General features: G+C 38.2%; 2 protein-coding genes across 3 annotated transcripts; one reads left to right on the forward strand and one right to left on the reverse strand.

Moving 5' to 3' along the window:
- The first annotated feature begins 5224 nt into the window (after positions 1-5224).
- On the forward strand, positions 5225-8154 carry LOC113307946 (nudix hydrolase 16, mitochondrial-like). The gene is made up of 4 exons (XM_026556420.1): positions 5225-5660; positions 6715-6829; positions 7397-7480; positions 7682-8154. Exons 1-4 carry the CDS (start codon positions 5590-5592, stop codon positions 7988-7990), a joined length of 579 nt encoding a protein of 192 aa, XP_026412205.1. The 5' UTR covers positions 5225-5589; the 3' UTR covers positions 7991-8154.
- A 168-nt stretch (positions 8155-8322) lies between these two features.
- On the reverse strand, positions 8323-18583 carry LOC113307945 (E3 ubiquitin-protein ligase KEG-like). 2 transcript variants are annotated; one of them, XM_026556418.1, is made up of 16 exons: positions 17371-18583; positions 16171-16530; positions 15862-16092; positions 15277-15402; positions 14842-15178; positions 14598-14755; positions 13772-13929; positions 12881-13002; positions 12599-12733; positions 11898-12022; positions 11643-11747; positions 11267-11500; positions 10731-11064; positions 10464-10652; positions 10050-10355; positions 8323-9963 (listed from the first exon to the last, which is right to left on the reverse strand). In XM_026556418.1, exons 1-16 carry the CDS (start codon positions 18249-18251, stop codon positions 8752-8754), a joined length of 5013 nt encoding a protein of 1670 aa, XP_026412203.1. In that variant the 5' UTR covers positions 18252-18583; the 3' UTR covers positions 8323-8751. The 2 variants fall into 2 exon arrangements, with proteins under 2 accessions (XP_026412203.1, XP_026412204.1); XM_026556419.1 differs by having other exon boundaries at positions 8752-9963; positions 12881-12999.
- Positions 18584-25865: the final 7282 nt, after the last annotated feature.

The following is a 25865-nucleotide window of genomic DNA, read 5'->3' on the forward strand; positions in this document are numbered from 1 at the left end:
AATAAGAAGATAATAATACAAGTCCCTTTTCTCTCTCCTACCTTTCTCTTTATATAGGATGCTCCCTAGTGGATGACAGCTCATATTTCCTTTTATTTCATATTTCCTTTTATTTCCTATTTCCTTTTATTTCCTATTCTCCGTGCGACATGTATTTTTCAAGTAGACACGGACTTGGTACACGCGCATGGGCATGGGTCGAAACATGTATTTTTCAAGTAGACATGGACTTGGTGCTTGGTACACGCGAAGGGACATGGTCGAAACATGTATTTTTCAAGTAGACACGGACTTGGTGCTTGGCACACGCGCATGGGCATGGGTCGAAACATGTATTTTTCAAGTAGACACGGACTTGGTGTTTGGTACACGCGCATGGGCATGGGTCGAAACATGTATTTTTCAAGTAGACACGGACTTGGTGCTTGGTACACGCGCATGGGCATGGGTCGAAACATGTATTTTTTAAGTAGACACGGACTTGGTGCTTGGTACACGCGCATGAGCATGGGTCGTAACATGTATTTTTCAAGTAGACACGGACTTGGTGCTTGGTACACGCGCATGGGCATGGGTCGAAACATGTATCTTTGAGAAAATGTTGAATGTGCGAATTGTTTCTTCATTCTCATCTTTCCTCTGTCTCATGTTTTCTGCTCATGCGATAGTATAATCTCTTCAAGTTGCTTATAATTGTGCGAAATAATTGAGCGAAATGATCATATCGTTCGGAATAATCACATTCTGCGAAATAATCACATTCTGCAAAATTCTGACACATTCTGCGAAATTCTGACACATTCTGAATAATCCTACGAAATTCTGACACATTCTGCGAAATTCTGAATAATCCTGTTCTGATACATTCTGCGAAATTCTGAATAATCCTGCGAAATTCTGAATAATCCTGCGAAATTCTGAATAATCCTGCGAAATTCTGAATAATTCTGTGAAATTCTGAATAATTCTGTGAAATTCTGAATAATTCTGCGAAATTCTGAAAAATTTTGCGAAATTTTGCGATATTATTGCGAAGTTCTGCAATATTATTCCGTACAGTTTTGTAAAGTACTTGTGCGAATATAATGCTTATGTGATGATTATGTTATGAAATGTGTATGCGATGTTTATGCTATGAAATGCTTATGCAATGCTTTTATGATGCGAGTATGATGTTTGTATGATGAGAATGCTTATCTATTGCAATGTATAGCTAATGTTTGCGTTACTTAGCTCATTTTGCACGCTAAAATTGATGTAGCTTTAAATTGCCTCCATTCTCCATTTTGGAATATAATAGAATGCTTATCTGTTACTTAGCTAATGCTTATCTATTGCAATGCTCATTCTCTCTTTCTATGGTTTTTGGGGAAGAATAAGAAGATAATAATACAAGTCCCTTTTGTCTCTCCTACCTTTCTATTTATATAGGATGCTCCCTAGTGGATGACAACTCATATTTCCTTTTATTTCATATTTCCTTTTATTTCCTATTCTCCGTTCGACATTATCGCATAGCCTTTTATGAATCTCGCACACTTACAAATACTTGTACGATATTTGGATCCTACATCTGATTTGAAGTCTATATATAGGAGATGTCTAGCCTTAGCAAAGACTTAATCCCCACACGTCTATGTGATACTAGTGCGCTCGCGAGAGTCGATCTCCATTAACCTTTGATTTTCTTCTCTAAAATCATGTTAACGACTTAAAGACTTCATTGGGATTGTGAAGCCAGACCGATACTACTTTTATCGTAGTTGTGTGATCTGATCTTGCATCTTCTATCGTACGAGTACAATCCTTGATTGGCTTGAGATCGTGAGAGTTCTCCGATAGGCAAGATAAAGAAGTCACAAACATCTTCGTCTCACTGTTTGTGATTCCTCGATAATCCGCTTGTGTAGTCAGGAAGGATTATTGAGAGGTGATTGATTTATCTAGGCTGTTCTTCAGGAATATAAGACCGGATTATCAATTGGTTCCTGTTACCTTGATTTTATATCTAAAGACGGAACAAAACATAGGGTTTATCTGTGGGAGATAGATTTATCCTTTTGATAGACTTTTCTGTGTGAGACATATTTGTTTATTGTCAAGTCTGTGACTTTGGGTTGCAGCAACTTTTAGTTGTGGGTGAGATCAGCTAAGGGAATCAAGTACGCAGTGTCCTGCTGGGATCAAAGGCGTAGGAGTACAACTGTACCTTGTATCAGTGGGAGATTGATAGGGGTTCAACTATAGTCCAGTCCGAAGTTAGTTTGCAGTAGGCTAGTGTCTGTAGCGGCTTAATACAGTGTGTATTCAATCTGGACTAGGTCCCGGGGTTTTTCTGCATTTGCGGTTTCCTCGTTAACAAAACTTCTGGTGTCTGTGTTATTTCTTTTCTGCATTATATTTTATATAATTGAAATAATACAGGTTGTGCGTTAAGATCATCAATTGGAAATCCAACCTTTGGTTGTTGATTGATATTGATTGATCCTTGGACATTGGTCTTTGGTACCGTCCAATTTATCTCTCTCTTTGATAAAGATTCGCAGGTTTCTATTTGCTTGAGTAAAGATCAAATCGAGAGAGTGAGATATAAACTCTTTGATATATCTTTTTATTGATTGAGTTTGACTGTCTAGTTGATTCTCATAAAAATTATATTGGAGTTTGTCCATACAGATTGCCAATCGAAATATTGGGTGGTGTTGTTAGACCCCCGTTTTTTCAGTTTTAGTTTTAAGTTATTGACTTTAGATTTTTATTTTTAATAGCTTAGTTTCATTGTTTTTTTTTTAAGTAATGTTATGTTTCAGTTCCCGTAATGTATTTTCCTTTTTCTCAGTGATATTAATTTTTATATTTGTAGTTACGATAATTTTAATTTTATTTTCTTTTACCAACGGCTCTTTGTAACAACTATGTTATCGTATACTTTCAATGCCTATTATAAATTGTCATTAGCTTCCTCAACACAAACAATCCAAAATAGGACCCTTAGTATCCTTTGTATCTTCTTTTTTTTTCCTGAATATAACATAGTAATGGTTGGGTATACCGTAGAAGAAGATGCTGCAATCACCACAGCGTATTATATATTGCTACTCTGCTTATTGAAGATGTTCAAGAACTCTCCGCCCATGAAAAATGGACGTTGGTGTTCGAGCTTTGTACAAGCGTTTGGAAATGTTAATAACCAAACCAAACGACAAGTTCAACAAAGGATTTCTCAAATTCAAAAAGCAGTTCGCAAGTAGATTAGAATTCAAAGAAGGATTCATGGTTACTCCCCACAACACATAACAATTGCGATTATTGTAGGTCATCATAAATAGTTATGATATTTCAAATGTTGTTTCCAAATAAACACTAACCTATTGCTTTATGATTGTTTTACGTAGAAGGAAATGACCCATTTTGTGTTCCGACTAGATACTCGTACAGAATTTACATGTTATGAGTGTTACTTAATCTTTAAGGATAAAAACATTTCTGAATACAATCCGGAAATGAGTGTCAGTGATCCTCCAGAAGACGGACCCGACGATTAGTATATGCGGGTGTTGTTTAAGATTTTGTGGGTACACCTTCTATAAACCCTCACGAGACTATAACTCGTCCACTAGGGTCATCTAGGGGTTTAAAGGCTTGTTGCACATGCTAAGTGCAACTGTGATTACTATGACAAGTAACCTAGGTTCTTATTCAATAATTGTAATGCACTTTATAACGACTACTTTCAAACGACTATATCCCAATGGCTAAGTTATAACGGCTAATTTTGACGGATATTATAAATTGTGTTATCTATCTCCAAACAACAAACACCTATTTTCATACACTTTGCAAAACTCCTAATGACCTCTTTCTATACATATTATGCTTCTTCATACGAATACAAGCATGGTATCATTTGATCCAATTGAAGATTTGGCAATCATCAAAGCATGGTACACCGAAATTCGAGTAGTAGATCTCTCCCCTGTAATGGCTGAGCCAGAAACCTTTTGGTCGAAGATATATAACCAATATGGACGAGATTTTGGAAATTAAAAAGAGAAGAAGTCTTCAACAAATTCATGATAGGTACCAAATTATCCAAAAAAGCGTATGCGATTTTATAGCTATTCAACAACAGATCTTCAACGCCAGCTATATTTGCCTGTCCCCTCAACAATTTGTAAGTATTTTTAGAGTTGTTTTCGAAGAAACCTAAATCGATTGATTTCAAATTATAGAAATAAGTATATTGTGTTGTGTTATTGTAGCACGAAGTCATTAAACCGCGTTATTTAGAGGAAAAGGGGGAAGCATTCATATTTGATGAAAGCTACAATTTCATGGTATCAAAAATCCCAGAGTATCAATCGTCAGACAATTCATCTGGTTCATCCAATGAAGATTGAAAGTATAATAAATGTTTGTGTAGATTTTGTGGGTAAATCTCTGTGTAAACCCTCACGAGACTATAACTCGTTCACTAGGGTCACCTAGGGGTTTAAAGGCTTGTTGCACGTTCTAAGTGCATCCGTGATTACTACGACAAGTGATTTGGAATTTTATTCAATAGTTGTAATCTTGTTGTCTATTTTGTGGAATTTCAATTTTAGTTATGTTAAACTTTTTTTAAATAAAAGATTGAACATCAGATCATATCTAGATTGCAAGAACACATAAAGATAAAAGATTACTCCTATCATCTGTCGTGGTCGGGAGTTTCACGTTATGCTCACTATGATCTTTTGAAGAAACCGGCATTCTACCATTCATAACACGTTGAAAATTATCGGAATACATCTACAACAAACATACACAAAATCACCACAAGACAATGTTTTAAGAAAAAATCTACAATGTATTGTCTCAAGCAACAAAAAAATAAATCTTAGCCATATTATAAATCACATTACAACAAAATCATCAATCAATCCAGAATTATCCAATCCCAAACGGGACTTTATATCGTAGGAGTACTTGGTAATGGAAGCTCCAAACCTAAACTCAGCTAGGCATAGTGGGTGTACAAAACCTATCATCTAACTGTGCGGGACTCTGAGCAATGAGTAAATATATTTACGATATCAGTGTTAATAAGATCCAGGCACTACGATAGGTAGTAATGTCCACTTACGTTTTGATATTTATCACCTGCAATAATAAATCCGGGTCCAAAATGACCCGTTTATATAATAGGAAGGCGAAAAATTAGAAGAGAAAAAAAGGTATCGTCACAAAACAACAACCTTCCGAAGTGACTGGGGTGATTCTGAATCTCTTTGATACAAGATCCGTCCCATACGCTCTGCTCTCTGTTTCTCTTCTTCTTCCTCCCTCCATCTCTCTCAAAGAAAATCTCTTTCTGCAACTCTCAAGGGCGAAGTTTCTTTCTTGTGGGTAATGAAACTTCTGGGTTGATGGGGTTGATAGCATTTTTATTATAAACAAATATAAAGATAAACAGGAAAAAAAATCTTAAATCAGGAATCGTAATATAAAATTCAAATGAACAAACAATATGTTTTATTGTAGAAATGGTAACTGCCATCAGTATCATTGTGCTATTTTTATTATAGCAAGTTAGGAATTAAGTAGAGTATGTGTGATTTGGTAGCTCGTACTGGTCGACTTCAACAGCGTTACGAGGCTGGTTATCGCCTTGTCGCTGGGTAATCTCTTTCTCTGTCTATTTCGTTTTAATAATCTGATTGTATTCATTCTGAATTTGTTTAATTTATGATTGGAAATGTATAAAGGGATCCCTCTTAGAACAATAGGAACAGAATGTGAATGTTGTTAGAAATATATATGTATTCAACATTGGGGAAGGAGGATTTGATATGGATTTTTTTTTTCTTCTAGGGTTGATGGTATCAGAATTTGTTTTATTTCTTGGTATTTTGTTAAAGGAGGAAAAACCGTGATATTGAGATTATGAATTAGATACAGGAATACAGTGCTTGCGGATTTGGTGCGTGGGTGGTGTGCTATTCACCATGGATGCTAGGCATTCACACCCTAATGAGTTTCCCATCAAAATGGTAAATAGTGCATCCACATGAGCCCCACACACGAAATCCAACTGCACCCTAGCAGGGTTCGATAGATAGGTTTCAGTGATGTAGTTACAAATGAGAAATTGAAACTTGTTGGGATGAAATTTAGGAACCATGGTTGGTTGATTGTTGACCAATTTATAATCTGTTTGAAACTTTATAGAATTATGGTCCTCAAGTTTTGGGGATTAGGAATTCCGTTATGGACCTCTGGGAAGAATGTGTTGTTAACTTGTTATCGTTGGCAGTCGTGTGATGTTTGTTCAAAGGAAAAGAATTAATCATGTATGGCTAAGGAAACATTTCTCTGAGTGAAATCTCTGTGTAATCCACTATTTGTCAGAATGCACTAGGAGATCAATTTGAAGAATGTCATGTTTCTACGTTTGCGTCTCTGTCTGATGTAGATTCTCATAAGACTGTCAATTGTAATGATCAAGAGTTTTTTAGAATACTGTTTTGTTTCTTTTCATTTTATAGACAAGTGTGTTTATAGATAGTATTGGAGGTTAGGTTTCAAACCCGTTGTAGCATTTAGTCATCTAGATCAAATTCATTGCATCTTTCGAAAAGCCCCTTTCTTTCTGTGCACAGTTAGATTTTAATTGCTCCAGCTTATGTTCTATTTGATGTTCCATTTCTAATGTAGTAGCATGTTTTGCCACAGGTGTATTCCGTTTAGATGTAAACACCTTGATGAGAGCAGTAATGACACATCTGAGAAGGCTGTGGAGGTGCTTATGATTAACTCACCAAGTGGACCAGGTCTTCTGTTTCCGAAGGTGTTATTCTTTTTAATGTCATGGCAGATCTGTTTGTTGTCTTTCAATCCTATTCCTTCCGCATGATAGAGTGTTTTACCGTCAAAGCAAGTAGAGGTTTGATCATTTGAATTCATGATGCTTTTATTTAGGTTTTCTGGGGCATTGGGGGAAGATATAGCTTTTTATGACTTCTGAATTTTACTGGAATGAGAAATACATCCATGCATATTATTATATTTGGGCTTCCGCAGTCAGTCAAAAATTGGAGCTTGTATTGATCAAGCAAAAATTCCAGTGATACTGTTTGACTGAGGGTGTTGGTTTGAACCCAAACCCGTTTGTTATATACAGATGTGAAGACATGAAATTGTTTAGTTGTATAGAGAGCCAGATTACAGGATTCGCTGTTGTCATTTCACTTAACCGTGCCTTATTTCCTTTCTTACTCTTACTTATCAAACAGGAAACTCGTGATATTTATCTTGATATGCACATGGTTCTTGTCATTACCCTCCAAGATAACTTTTGGAGTTTGCAGAATAACCCTTTTGTCTTTTGTACTTACTAGATGTCTTCTTGTTTTAGGGAGGCTGGGAGAATGATGAAACAGTAGAAGAGGCAGCAGTGAGAGAGGCCTTAGAAGAAGCTGGAGTTCGAGGAGTTCTGATGGTAACTGATTCTCCCAGTTCTTTTAAATATATATATATATATATATATATATATGTATATGTAATCAGTAATTCATGCTAGTTTATTTTAATAGAGTTACCAATATTGCCATTTTCTGTACTTACCTCATTCAAAAAGTGCCCAACAAGATCTATAGAAAACAGGTCTACGGAAGTAACAGTTGTCTTGATAAAATTTCAGAAGTTCTTGGGATATTACAACTTCAAGAGCAAAACCCATGAAGACAAGTTCAACCCGGAGGGGTTATGTAAAGCTGCCATGTTTGCCTTGCTGGTGAACGAGGAGCTCGACTCATGGCCGGAACAGAGTACGCGTGAGAGGAGATGGTTATCGGTTCCTGAAGCAGCAGAGCTCTGTCGCCATTCTTGGATGAAAGATGCACTAGAAAATGGCTTTGCTGAGTGGTATTCGAAGAAGGATATCATGAACTCAGGCAAGGAGGATGGCCAACCACCCACCTCGGAACCTTCTTCCCCAGAGCACAAGTGATTGAAATCTCCTCTCGTTCTTGTGTAATTTTTGGAAGCAGATATAGTTTCAGTTTACATTTTTCAACCTCGTGAATCATTCATCTGGAAGATATTTTATGTCATACAATTTCACCAAATTAAAGACGTGAATAATGACAATTTAAAGTTGGGTGGGTCTATGAATTACAGTGGTGAATATGACATATTACGAACTGAGACAGCACATAATGGACTATTAATTCTGCAACGTTAGTCTTCGTAGACAGTAATCATTACGCAGATGCTGATTCTGGTGAAAGTTTATCGTAAACCTGCTAATGATTTAGAAGGTTCTGTATGATGGCTCCAACAAAAAAAAAGTTGCCATAAAGGGCAAGTCACAATTAACATACTATATAGTAAAATTTGTACAAAATTTGAAGAAAAAAAAAAGGAAGAAAAAACCAAGCTCATCTGGCTACTATATATTTATATGATACAAATACAGAAGATGTCCCTCCCAGCTTACTTTCTTCCGTGACGGTTGATTGTTACGTTCATTGGCATGAACATGGTACAATGTGGCCAGCGGATAGTGCCCTATCTTTTGTTTCCACCAAGAATAAAGAAGACGCTCTTCCCGTGCAGCCGTGAACAGCAATTGCATCTCTTTTACAGCAGTAGAAAGTCAGACACTACCCCTCCATTGATGCGCAGAGACATCGGGCCGACATCAGTAGCAGCTGTGGAACACCATATTTAGTGAAACCTAAGTAGTGGAAGTAACATGAGAAATCAGGTCTACTCGTCGAGTACAATATCAGCAGGATCTCCAATCCATGATTTCCCTTCTCTCCATTGAAACCTGATTCTAAGTTTCCCATTTGCGTCTACACCAGCAACCTCTCCCTTGCTAGCATGAGTTTCCATACCCCATCCCCACCTAGGAGTCACCAATCCTCCTCTAATTTTCACTTTATCACCTACCATGAACGGTCTAACCCTCTCCATTTCGTTTATTTTGCATACCCACAACCTATCCAAGAAACAGAATGCAACCCACAATTCTCCGTCTTCTATTCTGTGAACAACGCCTATACTCTCGTGGCTCACTTCACCCCACTGATGTGACGGTGTTACAACAGATGGCTTCACCTTTACCCAGTCTCCTATCCGAAGCTCCTCTTCTTCAACAATTTCTACCTCTGCTGGGTCAAGCATCCAAGATTTTGATACAACAGGCGTATAAATTCTTAGCTTCCCATCTGCATCTATTGATGATATCGTTCCAATGCTGGTGTGGTTATGACCAGACCACCCAAACCTTGGTTGCTTCACTGCAAATCTTACTTTTACTCGTTGGCCAATAACAAGCCTCTCCACTCTTTCGAGCTCAGAAGATGGCCCTACCCACCTTTCCTGCTCTCCACAAAAACCAACCTGGACAGTTCCGTCCCATTCATCTCCTTCATACCCTATTCCTTGTACAATCCCGATACTGCCGGGCATTAAGGATTTCCATCCACTTGATCCATTTCTTATTCTAACCCATTCTCCCACTTCAAATATCTCCTCTATCTGAAGATCTGCAGGATCTCCTTTCCACAAACCTGACAGGCCAAAGAATACAACCCGTACTTCTCCATCAGCGTGCACCCCAGTAATAATACCTCTTGAAGCAATATTTGCACCTCTCCATCCCCACCGTGGTTCAGTTAGTCCAGGTCTAAAACGAACATGCTGGCCAATTTTCAAGGGTAAAACCTTTTCCACGTCTGTGTAGTGCGTCATCGACCTCCCTTTACGAAAACAACAAGCCAGTTCTAAATATCCAGTATCTTGTACACTGTGAACCACCGCTAAGTTTTCTTTGCCGATGTTGTTCCAGTCGTAGTTCCCTCTAGTCCCCGTACTTGGCTTCAAACGAACCCAGTCACCAACATCAAAACCTGAGAGCCGTTCTGCATCTCCAGGAGCAACCTTCCACAGGTCCACTCTGCCAGTCACTCTCACCTGCAATAGGTTAAGGAAATGCTTATACTATTAGACCCAGTTCATATATTATTATCAAAAGAGGGAAATGACACAAGCATACTAACATTTAGTTTTCCGTCCATATCTATCCTTGCAATCTTCCCAATGGTAGCAGCAGTTTCATTTGACCATCCAAGCCGTGGCTGAGCAACAGATGACATCACATGTATTTCTTGTCCCACTTCAAAAGGTGGTACCTTCTCCATGTCCGTCACTGAGCAAGAAAAAGGTTTGCTCCTGAAGCAGAAAGCAACACCCATGTCACCATCCTCTTCTAGGCTATGAATTATTCCTATACTGTTCCGCGTAACATCCTCCCAACCATACTTCGGTGAGGATACCGAAGTTTTCACTCGTACCCAATCTCCAACCTGCTCGAGCATACAGACAATAGGAAGGGGAAAGCAGATGAATTATAGAATAGAAACTCAACAATCTTACGACAATATCGTTCTAACTTTTATGAGATGAATTCTTACCTTGAAATCCTCCACTTTTTCCATGTCGGAAGGATCAGCTTGCCATGGAACGGGCCGATTAGGTATTTCAATTATTAGCAGACCATCAGTTCCAATCTCACTTATCCTTCCAACACTATGATGAGTCTCACCACCCCAAGCATACCTGGGCTCAGCAACAGATCGCTTCACGCATACTTGATCGCCAATCTGGCCAGTTCACGCATTCAGCAAAGAACTAAAAAGATGGAAATGTAAGCTGAAGGATCAAGTATTTATGATGCTTACCCTGAATGGGATAACAGACTCAACCTCCTCTGGTTCACAGTGCCATGGATTTGGCAAGTAACTTAGTTCCAATAGCAGACTGTTGTCTGGTCTGATACAGTACACTATCCCGATGCTTCCAGGTGTTACAGCTCCCAGTCCATGCTTTGCAGTTGTGAGAGAGGGACGAATCCGAACCCAATCACCAACTTTGTATTCTTCAACCCTTTCCATTTCAGCAGGATCAGCTTTCCAGCCTCGGGATGCACCAGGAAAGCCAACACGCAAAATCCCATCATCATCAACACATAAGACAGTACCAATGCTATCACGTGATTGACCACGCCATCCATACCTTGTAAAAAGAACACCATAAACTTTCGCACTTCGCATCTCATATATAAAAGTTCATTGTGTAATAATGATAATATTAATCTAAACACGGGACACTCGATAGAAGTGTCTTAGTTGCAAGAGTATAAACTGTTTGAAACACAGCATACCCTAGACCAGACAAAGTGTCAAACAACTATCTTGATAACGGATCAACAACATACCTTGGCTCTTTAACATCCGGTTTCAGTTGCACATGTTGTCCCCGGTCTAATGGGATGACTTTAATGACATCACTTGCTAGAACACGAGCTTCTCCAGAGCAAAAAGATACAATCAAATTATCCTTATCCTGCACATTCTGGACGAAACCAACACTCTTATGCTTTGCACCTTGCCACCCGTACGTAGGAACCTTCACGCTTCTTTTAAATTTTACCCAATCCCCAACTTCGAAACTAACGACAACCGAAAACAAAAACCTGATTAGTTTGCGAGTCAAATATACATAGCCGAAGTACATGTCATATTAAGGAAAACACTACAAGTTTTCAGGAATCAATCGATGAGAGCAACACAACAGGAAGTAATTTCTCTCACATGGTAGGAGACAGATGAATTCCATTATTTATGAGTGCTTCCATCAGATCTTCTGATATCCAATCACGGGGCAGGGCTTCCAAAAAATCACGAAGTGTCTTACCACTGTCCTCCAACATAATATTAAATTAGTCCATGATGTATCCGACCTAATCACTACAACTTATAATGATGTTGGAAACACTTATCACAAAATGAAGCTCTTGTTAAAACGATATGAAGTCAAATGCACAAGGGTGCTTTGGCAGCACTTGCCTGTGATTTCTGACATCAATAGCAGCACTAGGATACTGCAGCATCACAGAAATCCATTCAAGATTTTCACGTATCATCTTTGCTGAATCAGCAGCTATATGAAATGCAGTGTCGCCTTCATCATCCTGATCATTATAAACAAAAGTATTACTCACTTAAAGTGCCCCTAAACATTGTCACTTACACTACATATTTATATACTACAACTGAATAAACTTAACTGGCAAGAATTGTGTCTTTAACTAAAAGACATAAGACATACGCAATAAATGAAGGAGTATTAATGTTAATCAAACACTACAACTAGCAATAATTGTACTGTACCTTTAACTAAAAGAGATAAGACATACACAATGGAAGGAGTACTTTAAAGAAACAGAACACATAATTCGGGGGCTCCTAACATGAAGACATACTTTCATTAATTCCAGGACTAACCACTGTAAACCAAATACTAAACAGTGAGATAAATATTGACCATGTTTCAGCTTGTAATAACCTATGAACAATATGATTAGGATAGTAATAAAACAAGATAAATTGAAGTTGCAGCATAAAAACAAATGCTTATCTAAGCACCAAAGCAACACAGCCATCGTATAAAGGCTAGTGCAGACTACTTATAATTTTGTTTTATATCAGATATAAATATAAATTTGCCAAGTCCAATCACAACTTGGTTAAAGCAAAAAAGAATGAACCTGCAAATTGCAGTTTGCTCCAGCCGATAAAAGCAATCCGACACAAAGTTTTGCACCTCTGGCCAATGCAACATGAAGAGGTATAGTACTGTGTACGTTCTGAATGTTCACATCAACACCAGCATCAAGACAGATCTACACGAAGAAAACATTTATATTTAACAACCTGGTATCCGAAAGAAAGTGCCCAAGAAGGACTTGACAAAATTACAATACAAGAAAACTCATGATACACAACATTATAGAAAGGGGCAGATTACAAAGGATTTTATGTGGTTGTACCTTCACCAACTCCACATCATTGGCCATAGCTGCCGTATGCAGTGCAGTTCGCCGATGCTGAGGATCTTGAGCAGTTGGATCCGCTCCAGCAGCAAGCAATATTCTAACCAACTCTCTCCCTTCTAAAACAATTACCAGCAGAATTGGTGACAGAACCAAGGGGGGAAAAAAAAAAAGAGTTGGGAATTTTGAAGAGATTTTTTGCCAGTTTTCCTAAATGATGGACTAACAAACCAGTAACTAGTGATTCATATCTATATACGACCACACATACCCAAAAGGATACAGGGAGAAAAACCGTGACACATATTTAGAAACAGAAGAAACGACTGATCTTCAAGCAACAGTACTATGAGTAAATGCACCATCTCCTACAATTACACATGCTATAATATGTCATACACCTTGTAATCGTATAATAATTTAATTTCATAAATCAACTACCCTGGATGCTTCAGCGGTATTCTATTCTCCTTGTCATATTGACACTGGGTGTTCCATCCTAAGGGTAAATCATAAATGTTGTATCAATAAGGCCATCCGTCCTCGCATTAACTAGGGATCATAGACCACTTCATAAACCACTAGGTATGTGAGCCAATTGATTGGGGATCAAGGACTGCCTTCCTTACTGGCAGCTCCTTCCATCTATTTTTCATCACCAAAACGCATACCCCTTTCCTACTTGCATAGCTGTCATCTAGTGGCACTATATACCAAGAAAGGGATTGGCAAATTCCTATGCAATATTATCTAGTGAAATATTTCGATAATAACTTCGAACAATAGAATACTTGGTGACCAAAGAATGCTAAGTGTCATAGTTCATCTGCTTTGGCCAGAGATAACAACTCAGGAGTTGAAAGCAATATTGTGAAGATCTACTATTACCAGTTTCGTGATCTTTCTTTAAAGAAGCTGCCATACACAAAGCAGTTCCAACTTCACTTGGTATATTAATTGCATCAGCGATCTCCTCTTGGGAAGCAATCTCCACCCACCTTTTCACGATTGCAACATTCCATGTTGCTATGCACATATGTAAAGGCCTGCTCATCAAAAGGGTGGAGCAAAAAGTTAGGAAAATAATACAGACACAAAGTATCACATTGAACATTTTGCAGTCGCAATCTCTTGGTTGCTCTGCACGTTAGAACTTAGAAGTAGGTTCTTGATTTGCTTCATAAACGATTTTCTTGGTAAATTAATGAAGGATGGATCGTTAGCTTGATATTAAAGATCCTGAGAAGCATAAATGGTAACTAAACTTCCTTACACAAGCACGAACACTAAACAAAGACAGATGATTCATTAACTTAATATTGATCCTCAACAGTGTAAATGGTGACTAAGCTATCCTAAACAAACACATGACTGTCACCTAATAATAATAAACAAGACAAACATGTATCTGATGACCTGAAAATAAACAATTGCTCAAGTATTACACCCAAATTTTGATGCACGTCTTATAGCTATCGCATATCAACCATTTATGAATGTTGATGCTCCCTCAACATTAACAATAAAACGGCCAAACAAAAAGAGTAAAAAACACGGGCGGTTTAGTAACATCTAAGCCTGGTCTCTCCAATAAGGTTATTGATGGCATGTACAGGAGCAAATAGCTCGATCTCTCAAGTCTTACAAAGTGCAACGGTCCAAAACAACCTGGAACAAAAAACACTCATTAAACCAAAGCAAAAGGCATGCTTACGTCAAGTGCTTGCTATTCATAATCCCCATTGATCTGCAGCCTCCATTTTCCAGAATGACCACTGCACAAGCTGTGTATTTCTTGGTGACGGCTTTGTGCAGCAGAGTTTCACCTTCATCATCCAGTGCATTGGGATCAGCCCCTGCTAGTAGCAACTCCTGTGATGTTTTAAAAGCAGATCTCAGGTTAAAGTCGGAAATAACTTGAATACATCTAAATTTTAAGTTGCTTGACATAGACTTACTTGCATGCAATCCGGTTGGCCATGGTAAGCACAGACATGAGCAACTGTTGGACCGAAACCCTCCCTCAACATAGAACTGACGTTAGCGGCTCTTCTAATGAGAGTGCGGACACATTCTGGAGATCCAGCTGCTAAAGCAAACACAATTGGAGGGTCTCCATCTTTGTCAAGGACATCCACATCCGCTTCTTCATATTCTAGAATAGCCTCAACAAGCTCCACACTGCCGCGTCTGCAAGCCAAGTGGAGAGCTGTTTGGCCATCAGCATTCTGCGCTTCTAAGAGAGAACCATTTGAACTGCCAGATTTCCCAGATGCAGCCTTCGAAAGCAGATTTCTTAACATGCCAAAGGGAGAGATAATGTATATCAGATAAAGAGTTATATTATAAAATTTTAATAAACTTACAAGAAAGTGAAACTGTTAGGGAATCACCTGACAGATTCCAGGTTCCCCTCGGACACAAATTGATGTAAAAGGCTTGGATTGTCTTGGACTATCTCGAAGACAGATGTTGGGGATGGTTCCAATGCATTCACTCCCGGACCTTTGCCGAAGTCACTGCAAGTTACAAATAACACATTCCCAGCTCATACATCTGCGACAAATACTAAGAAATAATACCGGTACTAGACATGACAACTTGTCATGCTTCCATTCCTAAGATTAGTGCAGATTTAGTTCATTCTTCAGGTACTTCCTTTTTCAGGTTCATTAAGGGTAAGGATTTATTAACAAATGAAGTTCTTGCAACCTGATCAGATAAGTATAGTGAGTTTGTAGGTTGGGGGAAAGTGAATCTAACGTGCCCACATCTTAAATAGCTTCTTATTTCAATCTTCTCTATTGCATAATTTATCTTTCTGATTCTAATTCTGTCTCTTAGATTTCGAGAAGTTTATCTTCACAAACTAAATAATAATGATGACAACAAATCAAATAATGTATCCATTAACAACTCGCCTATCAAAAACAGACACCAGATCAACTTTTAAAGAGAAAACCAAAAGACAATCATACTTATCAGGGCTTGCAGGGGCGCTGCGAGGTATCTCTTGCAAGTGCCGGAGAAATATTGTAAGCATTGCATGGAAAGTTGGCCTTTTTGATGCCTTATATTGCAAGCAGTCACCAATCATTTTCCACAACTCTGTAGGTATCCCAACACCCACTACACTAGCATACTGTGGAGGCAGCCTCTTAGCTTTGACAACAGCTCGATATATTTCCTCTGAACTTAAACCGGACCACCTGCAAGAGTAGAAGTTGCTTTTACTAGGCTATTTGTAATGCCAACCTACAATGCAAGGAAAATGTAGCACTACATACGGGACGGAACCAGTGCACATCTCCACCAAGGTACACCCAAAGCTCCAGGCATCAGACTCCGTTGATATGCCAATAGCGTCATCCCAAAATAACGCCTTCTTCACCGGTTCCCATGCCTCAGGAGCAGCGTAATGTGGATTAAGCATGGTACAGTCCATACATGAATGTGTTCTTGAAGAATCATCCTCCGGAACTAATCTAGCTTTTCGGCAAGGTTTCTTTAGAATTGCTAGAAGACCATAATCAGAAACCACTGCCCGGCCATTGACATCTAACAGCAGATTGGATGGCTTAAGGTTCATACAGACAACACCGGCTGCATGGAGCTCAGCCACTCCACGCGCAATATCAGCTCCATATCTGCGATCAGGGTATACAAAATTTATTTCTGTGCATATTACATTTTCCAAGATTCTCACCTATTATCAGTTTATCAGCAATCCAATCAATTCAAGAAGTCATAACAATTCACCCTTCTACAATCCCCAGAAACATCACTTCCGAAAATTCGTGAGCTCTGTAATTGAATTTTTCGGTTCCTAACTTCCATCAAATCTTTTAGGTTCATCTTACTCACAGATCATTATAGGGGAAGCTATTTCTGATGAAAAATGAAGTCCTCAATAACACCAAACAATTGGGGTGGTTTCCAGTGAAGAAAACTGCTCCTGTTTATACCATGTTTTCTCTAACTTCTCTTCTCAGCAGTCATTTAAATTTGAATGCCAGCATAACAAGACTGCTCTCGTTAATTATTTAAAACCTTCTCAATTTACAAATTTATATTCGAGAAATTTCCACTGTATTACTTGATGCGCAAACACAGTTAAGGGAAAATTTTGGCTAAAACGTGATAATCCTCGAAGCTCAGATCACTTGAGCAAGAGTACATACATTGTATTCCGCTTACAAGGGTGCCTAAGAGACAAATAATTCAGCAGCCTAACAGTTCATTTGATTGAACAAGTTGCAATCACTTCTAATAGTCATATAAGTTGCTACTTTATAAATACTACTCCAAACAGTTCTGTCTGATTGACGATCTAAGTGATAGATTTGTAACAATCAACTAATCAAACATCTAGATCAATAGAAGAATAATCTTTATGGGAAAGAAATGAATTTGAGCTCATTTAAGTATTCAACATAATCAAGAATGAATGAAAATTGAAAACCGGAGATTAAGTATAAGAAAAGAACCTCAGTATTTGCTCCAAAGTAAGACGCCCTTCATTATGCTTCATTTCAGATAGAACAGAACCAGAATACCTATCCATAACAAGACATAGTCTACCATCTATCTTAGTAGCACCATGAAAAGTACAAACATTTCTGCACCACATTGAAGATCGACGAAGATTCTCTAATTGATTTTGTACCCAGACCAAATCCGTCTCATCCTCGAGAATAATTTTTTTAACAGCAACTTGATGTTTACATTTCCCAGAAGTACCAGATAGAAGAGCACCCCATGTCTCAATTCCAACCCTAATTTCATCACCAAGTCTTTTAACAAATTTCAAATTGTGATGCGACGAAAGATCGATTAATGAACCACCACCACCTCGAATACTACTGCTGTTATTATTATTACCACTACCCCGATTTCTACCTAATGAATTCTGATTTAGACTATGACTATTATTGCTACTACTGGAATTAGAATTGACACAACACCGCCGACGAAAATCGAAATCGAATTCCTCTTCAAATTTATCACCGCCAGCTTCATTCTCCTCATCGTCGTCGTCATCATCATCGTCTTCATCATCATCGTCATCAGTAAAATAAGAATTACTATTATTATTATTATGATTACTATTATTATTATTATTACTTGAAGAGTCAGTAGAAGAATGGATTAAAGCAAGAACAGCAAAATTCTTACGAAGAGCATTCACAGAATTACCAACACAAGAAATATGACGACAACGAGGACAAGATAAATTAGTATCAGGCGAAGCTGAAAACATTTTAGATAAACAATCTTTACAAAATCCATGACCACATTGAAGTAACAGTGGTACTCTATTATCTTCATTATACCGATTCTGACACACTGAACAATACGGTACTTTCATCTTTCACTTAAAAGATTCGAGGGAGGGAGGGGATCGATTGAAAATCTAAAGAAGAAGAGTCAAAATTAATAATAGTGATTCAAAAATTAAATAAAAATCAGAGAATGAAATGAAACAAGGGTTTTCTTAAAGGAAGAATGAAAGAAACTGGGGTTTTGTGAAGATAATAATAGTAAAGTGAGAGTAGATCCATATCTAAGATTGAAAATAAGAAAAGAAAAGAAAAAAAGATGATACTCCAACACACACAAAGATGAGAGAGAATAACAATGAAGTTAAGAGGTGAAAAAGGGAGGAGGAGTAAGCAGATTTTTCTACTGAGTTGTTTTTCTTTTTGGGTTTGTTTGCGTTGTTTAATGGGGATTGATTGCGTTTCGAGCCCCTCCACTGTTCGGAATCATACGCGTTATGTTCTTACGCTCTCTACGATTCCCCCATATAGGCTCTCAGCCCACACGCCCTATTTTAGGCTCACCCTGGCCCGTTGTTTTTCTATGTTAGTTTTGTTGCCGATACTTCACTTTTTTTAGACAAACTATAAATTTGTTTGATACTTTTTATGTTTGAAATTAAAAAATTAGTTGTTTGAAGGAGTAGGTTTTCTTGACAGATATCAAGACTGATGACTATGATAAGTCTTCACACGGTTGGTGCATCTTCGTTGGTCGACTTGATATTATCAATTTGATTTTTGTAGATTCATTTTTGAGATACTTTGACATTTTGATTTTATCAAAAGGAAAAAATATGACAAATTAAAGTAATGGTGTCTTTGACTCTTGATACGCAGGACCGTAAGACTAAGAAATTCTATTGGTATAACATGTGATATTGCTTGCACTGCTAACATCATTCATGCTCTGGTTAAACTTGATCCTAGTAAACCCGAAGTCTTATTCTTCTTCATGTATGGTTCTACTTACAATGAACCTAAAAAGAAACAATGGAATTTTTTATATGATCTCAGTGAAGTTGTTTATCAACCATGGTTGGTCATAGGTGACTTAAATTTTCATCTAGATAAACATAGATGTAGCTCTGACATTTGGGTGCAAAATAGGATTAGAGATGCAGGTCTAGTTGATATAGGTTATGATGGTAAAGACTACACTTGGACAAGCAATAGTTATGGCACTGGTTCTAGGAAAACTAGACTGGATATGGGTTTGGGAAATCCTGACTGGTTCTTGAATTTCTCTCAGGCTAAAATTTTTCATCTTAATCATATTGCTTCGGATCATCGTCCTATCTTACTTGTTACTGATCCAATACCTAGGAAGTTGTGGAGGCCTTTTAAATTTTTTGGTACTTGGATGCAACATAGTTCTTTTCCTAATCAAATGAAACTTGCTTGGAATGTTGATGTGCAGGGTAGTCCTTCCCATAAATTTAATCATAGACTTCACAACACTAGAGCATCTTTGTCTCTCTGGAATAAAATGAAATTTGGTGACATCAATAAAAACATCTCTAATTTACAAAAACAACTTGAAAATGCTCAACAGGCTCCTTCATCTGTTAATCAAAATATGAGAGTTAAAGCTTTAACTCATGATTTAAAGAATTGGTATAAAATTCAAGCTAGTTTTTACAAGGAAAAATCTAGAGACAAACACATTCTTGATATGGATAATAATACTAGGTATTTCCATTCCCTAGTGAATAAGAGACTTCATAGAAACAACATTAGTGCCTTGCTTGATAACAATGATAATTGGTGCAGGGATAGAGATTCTATTAGCAATCTTCTAACAGAACATTTTAGTACCATTGCTTGTACTAGTAATCCAGTTCTGCAAGATAGTGATTTTAATATTATATCTCCTGTCACAAAAGATACTGATAGTTTTGGCTTGATTTTTATACCTACTGCTGAAGAGATTACAAGTGTTGTTAAATCCATGACTGCCTGGAGTTTTCCAGGTCCTGATGGCTTTCAAGTTGGCTTCTACCAATCTCAATGGTCCATTGTAGGTAAAGATGTTATTAATGTTGTTCAAAGTTTTTTTGAAACTGGTTTCATGCCTAAACATCTTAATCAGACATATATTTGCCTAATCCCTAAGGTGAAAGACCCTAAGAAAGCTAGTGAATTTAGACCTATTGGTCTTTGTAATGTCTCTTACAAAATTGTCTCTAAAATTCTAGCTAACAGAATTAGACCTTTTCTTAAAAAGCTCATTTCTCCTCATCAGTCATCTTTTGTTCCTGGTAGAGCTATACATGATAATATTATCATTGCCTATGAAGTTGTCCACACTATGAAGCAAAAGGAGGGTGTTAGTGGGACTATGGCTTTGAAACCGGACCTTTCAAAAGCTTTTGACAAGCTTGAATGGTCTTTCATTCTGAAAATGCTTACTCATTTTGGTTTTAATGCTTCTTTTTGCAATCTTATCTATCAGTGCATCTCCACTTCTAGCATCAGTGTTTTACTAAATGGTTCTCCTTGTCAATAATACATCCCTTCTAGAGGCATTAGGCAGGGAGACCCTCTGTCTCTTTATTTGTTTATTTTGGCGATGGAGTATCTCTCTAGTAAGTTAAAACATGCTGAGCTTAACAAACAAATTGCAGGAATCAAAGTTTCAAGGAGAGTTATTCTCATTACTCATCTTCTTTTTGCAGATGATATCCTCATCTTTGCTGGAGCTGATTCCAACAACATTGGTAGCAGCTTAAATATTCTGCAAGATTTTGGTAACCTCTCTGGCCAAACCTTAAATTTTAATAAGTCTTGTGTCTATTTTAGCAATAATGTTGACCCTAGCACATGTCAGGTCCTGGAAAATAGGCTTAATATGGATATTATGGGTGATTCTGAGAATTATTTAGGTGCTCCTCTCCTGCTGGACCACTCCAAAGTTAGATCTTTTGATTCTATAGCTCAATCTTTTGAATCTAGGCTTAATAATTGGTTTAGTATCACTCTTAACCAATTTGGAAGAACCACCATGATTAGGTCTGTATTGAATTCTCTCCCAACTTACCAGATGAGATGTTTTAAAATCCCTGTCACTACTATTCAACACTTAGAATCTCTTCAAAGAAACTTCTCGTGGGGTCACAAGGCTAACAAACGCATTAAATTTTTAGCTTGGGTTAACCTTCAAAAACCTAAGGAATTAGGAGGTTTAGGCTTTAGGAATTTGGAGATCTTTAATAGAGCTCTTATCAGCAAAATGCTTGGAAAATATGTTCCAACTCTGATGATCTTTGTACTCAGGTCTTGGCTGCTAAATATTTCAGAGATACTAACCCTATCCATCTTGATAAGTTAAGTGAGAGTAGCTCATGGGTTTGGAAAGGGATTTATAGGCAAATCCAAACTATTAAAGATAATAGCTTCTGGTCTGTCAGATGTGGAACCAAGATTAGAATCTGGCTTGATAAATGGGTTATAGGGATAGATCACCCTCCTAATCCAGTTGATAATGTTTCTTCTTTCTCTACTCTTATGTTTGTGGCTGACTTGTTTTTACCAGGTACTAAAACTTGGAATACTCAACTGGTAAGAGACAATTTTGACTCTAATACTTCTGAGATGATATTGTCTATGGGAGTTCCTAGAATTGGCACGGACTCTCTTAACTGGATCCCTGACAAAAAAGGTATGTTTTCAGTTAAAAGTTTTTACAAAGTTCTTAGTACTCACACTGATGAGTCTGAGGATACCACTCTATAAGTACTGAGGTTTGGAAGTCTCTATGGAAATGCAAGGTTCCTCACAAGGTTAAACTTTTTGTTTGGAAATGTTTAAAGGACATTGTCCCAACTAGGGACAAACTTGTTAGATACAAACATGGCATTGATATACATTGTAGTGTCTGTAATGCTCCTGTGGAAACTATTGACCATCTATTGTTGGATTGTCCTTATGCCATATCTATTTGGATAAGAATTAGTATTGATGTTAGTAATATTAGGAACCTTCATGGTAATCTTTTTAGCTGGGTTCTCAGTTGGTTCTCTTATAGCACTACTAATAGCAATGTTTCTTCTTCTGATAGGGAATATGTTTTAAGTTTGCAAATGATTGCTATCTGGTCTATATGGATAGACAGGTGTAATGTTGTTTTCCAAAACACTAGGCCTATTAGTTTTTCTACTGTCAATCAAATTTTTTCTTTATTGACTGGTTGTAAACAGATTGTTCCTAACTCCTCTGCTAGTAATCTCAGTTTGCAGGTTCATTCTCAAATCTGGGAGCCACCAAACAGACATTGTATTAAAATTAATTTAGATGCTTCCTTTCTAAAAGAAAATTTTACTGGAGGAATTGGACTAATAGCTAGAGATTTTGCGGGTAAGTGCTATGGAGCTAAAGGAAGGTATGTCCATGGAGGAATGATCCAAGATCATGAAGTGGGACAGCTGGAATGTATGGCTATGCATGTAGTTGTGGAATGGGCAGTAACAAAAAAAATTTGAGAGGGTTATTTTTGAATCTGACAGTGAAGTTCTTATCAAGTCAATAAATTAGGATATTTCTTATGTTCACTGGTTAAATCAAAACATCATTTTAGATATTAAGTTTTTGTTTCAGAGTCATGTTTCTTTTTCATGTAAGTGGATTCATAGGTTAGGTAATGGTGTGGCAGACTCAATAGCTAAAAAAGCTAGAAGTAATGCCATCAGTTTTGATTTCTCAGAAGTTATTCCACCTGATATTACTGAGTGGGTGCAGGGTGACATTATAGCTTGTAATTCTCTTCCTTAATCAATAAATTTCATTTGCATCAAAAAAAAATCTATTGGTAGTTGCAGCCGAACACTTTTTCGTGTTCTAATACTTCACTAAGATGAGCATCACCGTAGGTGAAAAATTCATGATCATTGTTGCCTTAACGGAAATATCATAAAAACATTGGTCGAAGGTATAATAAATTGTCGTATGCATCTCTTTAGTTTTATGTTCTTGCTTTTTTTTCCTGCGTAAATAATTTTATGTTAGGAGCAAAAAAAATCATATTAGAATGCACAAAAATTTGTTGTACGAAACCCACACACATATTACTCCCTTCGTTTCAGAATAATAGACTGGTCATTGTTTGTAAGTTGCACATGAAACCAGCCTATTATTTTGAAATGGAGGGAGTGCAATTCACATGGATGTAGCTCAAACATGGAATGCCCACAATAACTCAAAATAGAAAACTCATTACAAAAGACCAAAATGGTAGAAAATACGAGTAAATAAGATGGTCGGTCTTCACATGCCTTTGTTGGTGAAGTCCTCGTAGATTGTGAACACAGATGTAACGATGGCATCATCGTGTCCACAAACAATAACCGCAGTATTGATGAAAATACGATAAAGTAAATATGATCACTAAATGGTACTCGAAACGTTAATGGAAACTCTGAGCCTTCGGGCTCGTCCTATTTTCAGATCTACTTGGCGTCATAAACGCGTTAATTGGAAAATCTAATGATGCATAACAAAAATATGATAGAATCGTAAATACGAAATGTAAATGAGACGATAATTTACGTGGTAAAGCACTAAGGCCTACATCCACGGGGGGTTTGGTTTTTCACTATGTATTAGGCATGGTTACAATTGATAGCTGAATGACTCTGTGTAAGGAACGAAGACAGGGGAGATAAATAAAACTCATACCCACTCTTCTCTATCTCTCTTTATTCTACTAACAATAGTTCTCTCTCCTCTCAAAATGGTCAACCCCTTCTCTCTTAGCTGAGTAGGATATTCATGGACTCTTTTTTGTGGGAGGGGGGGCTCTCTTCTGGTACAGCTGTTTCTTATCATCTTGGTTAATGTGATGATCCCGATGGCCATCTTCGTTATGCCCCGATGGTATCCAACGGTATCCTATGGTAACGATGATACGCCTATGCTTCTTCCATGGAGATGTAGACACGTACCCTAGGTACGTAGCATTTAATACGGGTGGTTGGGACAGTATGCACGCTTCAGACATCTGTTAATGCATGTGTTAGCTGCACTTCCTCTTATTCGTCCGATCTGGATCTTCCTTGGGATGATAAAAAGTGATCTCTCAGAACTTCTATGGTGTTTCGCGGTAGCCCTATCATCAGGTGCTCCTTGATTTGTCATTGTTGGATTCGCATGATGATGGATACGTGGCGGATGATGGTGATGCATGCCCCTTAGGTGTTACAACGTGTCATCATTGTTTCGATGCTCTTCTGTTTCATGGAGCACACGTGTCCTCTTCTTTACACGTGGTCAATTATTGATTATCGGTCGAAGGGTGGGCCTCCCAGATCTTCCCATACGGATCTCCGTCCTCATAGAGCTCCTTCGTCATCTGATCCTAGAGTTTCTTCTCAGAAGAGGGGAGATCAACCAATAGGTTCTCGCTATGATGTGGATCGTCCTACAGCTAACCCTTCTTCTCAGATCTCTGAGCCGTTGGATGCTCAACCTATACGTTCCTTCGCTCCTTCTGCCACGATGCCTTCACAAAAGACGAAGGCTTCACTAAAAGTTGTTTCTTCGAAAGAACCTTTGTCTAAGAATCCCTTGCCAAAGTACGTAGACTTGTCAAGGAATCCGCCGACGAAGAGGAAGGCTTCGGACATGAGTCCTCCAAAAAAGACATTGTCGGGCAAAGCAACGTCTGCTGGGGTTGCTCCTTCTGTATGAACTGCTCCAGCTCCGAAGAATAAGAAGAAGAAGAAGAAGAAGGCTTCCTTTAAACAAATTGATCTCGAAGAATTTAAGGTGAAGCACGGTCTTGAGAACTTCGAGGTTCGTTTTTATAATCAGGGGGATGATCTTACTCATGATATGATCAGTAACTATAACTACGACGCCTTTCATCTGCTGGCGACTGTGGGAGCCTTCGAAGCTGGCTTGATGCTTCCCCTGTATAAGTGTGAGGATTCTTTCTACTATGATCTCCTGGCCCATCGTGAGGGCTCTACTTATCATACCCATTGTCGCTCGGTTGTTCAGTAGAGTGGGAACTATCTTCGGACTCTTCATGACTGTTACCTTCGGAGCAAGGGCGAAACACTGATGACGTGCTATGCTTCTAATCTTGAGGAAAAAAAGTTTGTACACCCCCGAGAATTTCAATGCTTCTTTTGGAGATTATGTCAACGGGAGGAACCGAAAACGGTGGAGTGTTGGTCTTCGTACGATGGCTGCTCCCAATGGTGAGTTTCGTGTCTAGAGCGAGGTGAGCGACTCAAAGCTTCGGTTCGTCCTTGGTACCAAAGGGACTGATAAGCCGGAGCTCTTTCCCCTTAAGGAGCGTCTTCGTCGTGATCATGATTATGAGTGGCATGCTACTCCTGTTGAAGTTATTGGACCTTGGGCTCATGGTTGGATTCCCGGTCCGCATGGATGGAAGCCTATTGCTGGCAGCAAGCCTTGTGATGGTTCCCCGTCCCGCTACAGTGATTTCTGTCCTTGGGCTTTGAATTTTTACTATGCCGTCGACATTGCCGATGCTGAGGACGAAGAGAGTTCTGAGGCGGGTCTTCCTCCGAAGAGTACTGCTACTGTCAAGGTATGAATTAATGTAATAATATGTTATATATGTATCTTTGCCCCTTGAATCGGAGATTGATCGTGTGCTTGTTGTAGGCTTCCAGGAATAAGAAGATTGGGCATGTTCA

The sequence above is a fragment of the Papaver somniferum genome, chromosome 9, assembly GCF_003573695.1.
Source record: "Papaver somniferum cultivar HN1 chromosome 9, ASM357369v1, whole genome shotgun sequence".
NCBI lineage: Eukaryota > Viridiplantae > Streptophyta > Magnoliopsida > Ranunculales > Papaveraceae > Papaver > Papaver somniferum.

Bases quoted from the DNA above. Each gene is read 5' to 3' on its own strand.
- LOC113307946 (XM_026556420.1), top strand. From the start codon at position 5,590: ATGTGTGATTTGGTAGCTCGTACTGGTCGACTTCAACAGCGTTACGAG. The intron at 5,661-6,714 runs GTAATCTCTTTC...GTTTTGCCACAG, and splicing joins GGTTATCGCCTTGTCGCTGG to GTGTATTCCGTTTAGATGTA. The intron at 6,830-7,396 runs GTGTTATTCTTT...TTCTTGTTTTAG, and splicing joins CAGGTCTTCTGTTTCCGAAG to GGAGGCTGGGAGAATGATGA.
- LOC113307945 (XM_026556418.1), bottom strand. From the start codon at position 18,251: ATGAAAGTACCGTATTGTTCAGTGTGTCAGAATCGGTATAATGAAGAT. The intron at 13,003-13,771 runs GTAATAGTAGAT...TAATTGTTTTAG, and splicing joins AAAGAAAGATCACGAAACTG to AAGGGAGAGAGTTGGTTAGA. The intron at 12,023-12,598 runs GTTCATTCTTTT...TATAATGATCAG, and splicing joins GAGCAAACTGCAATTTGCAG to GATGATGAAGGCGACACTGC.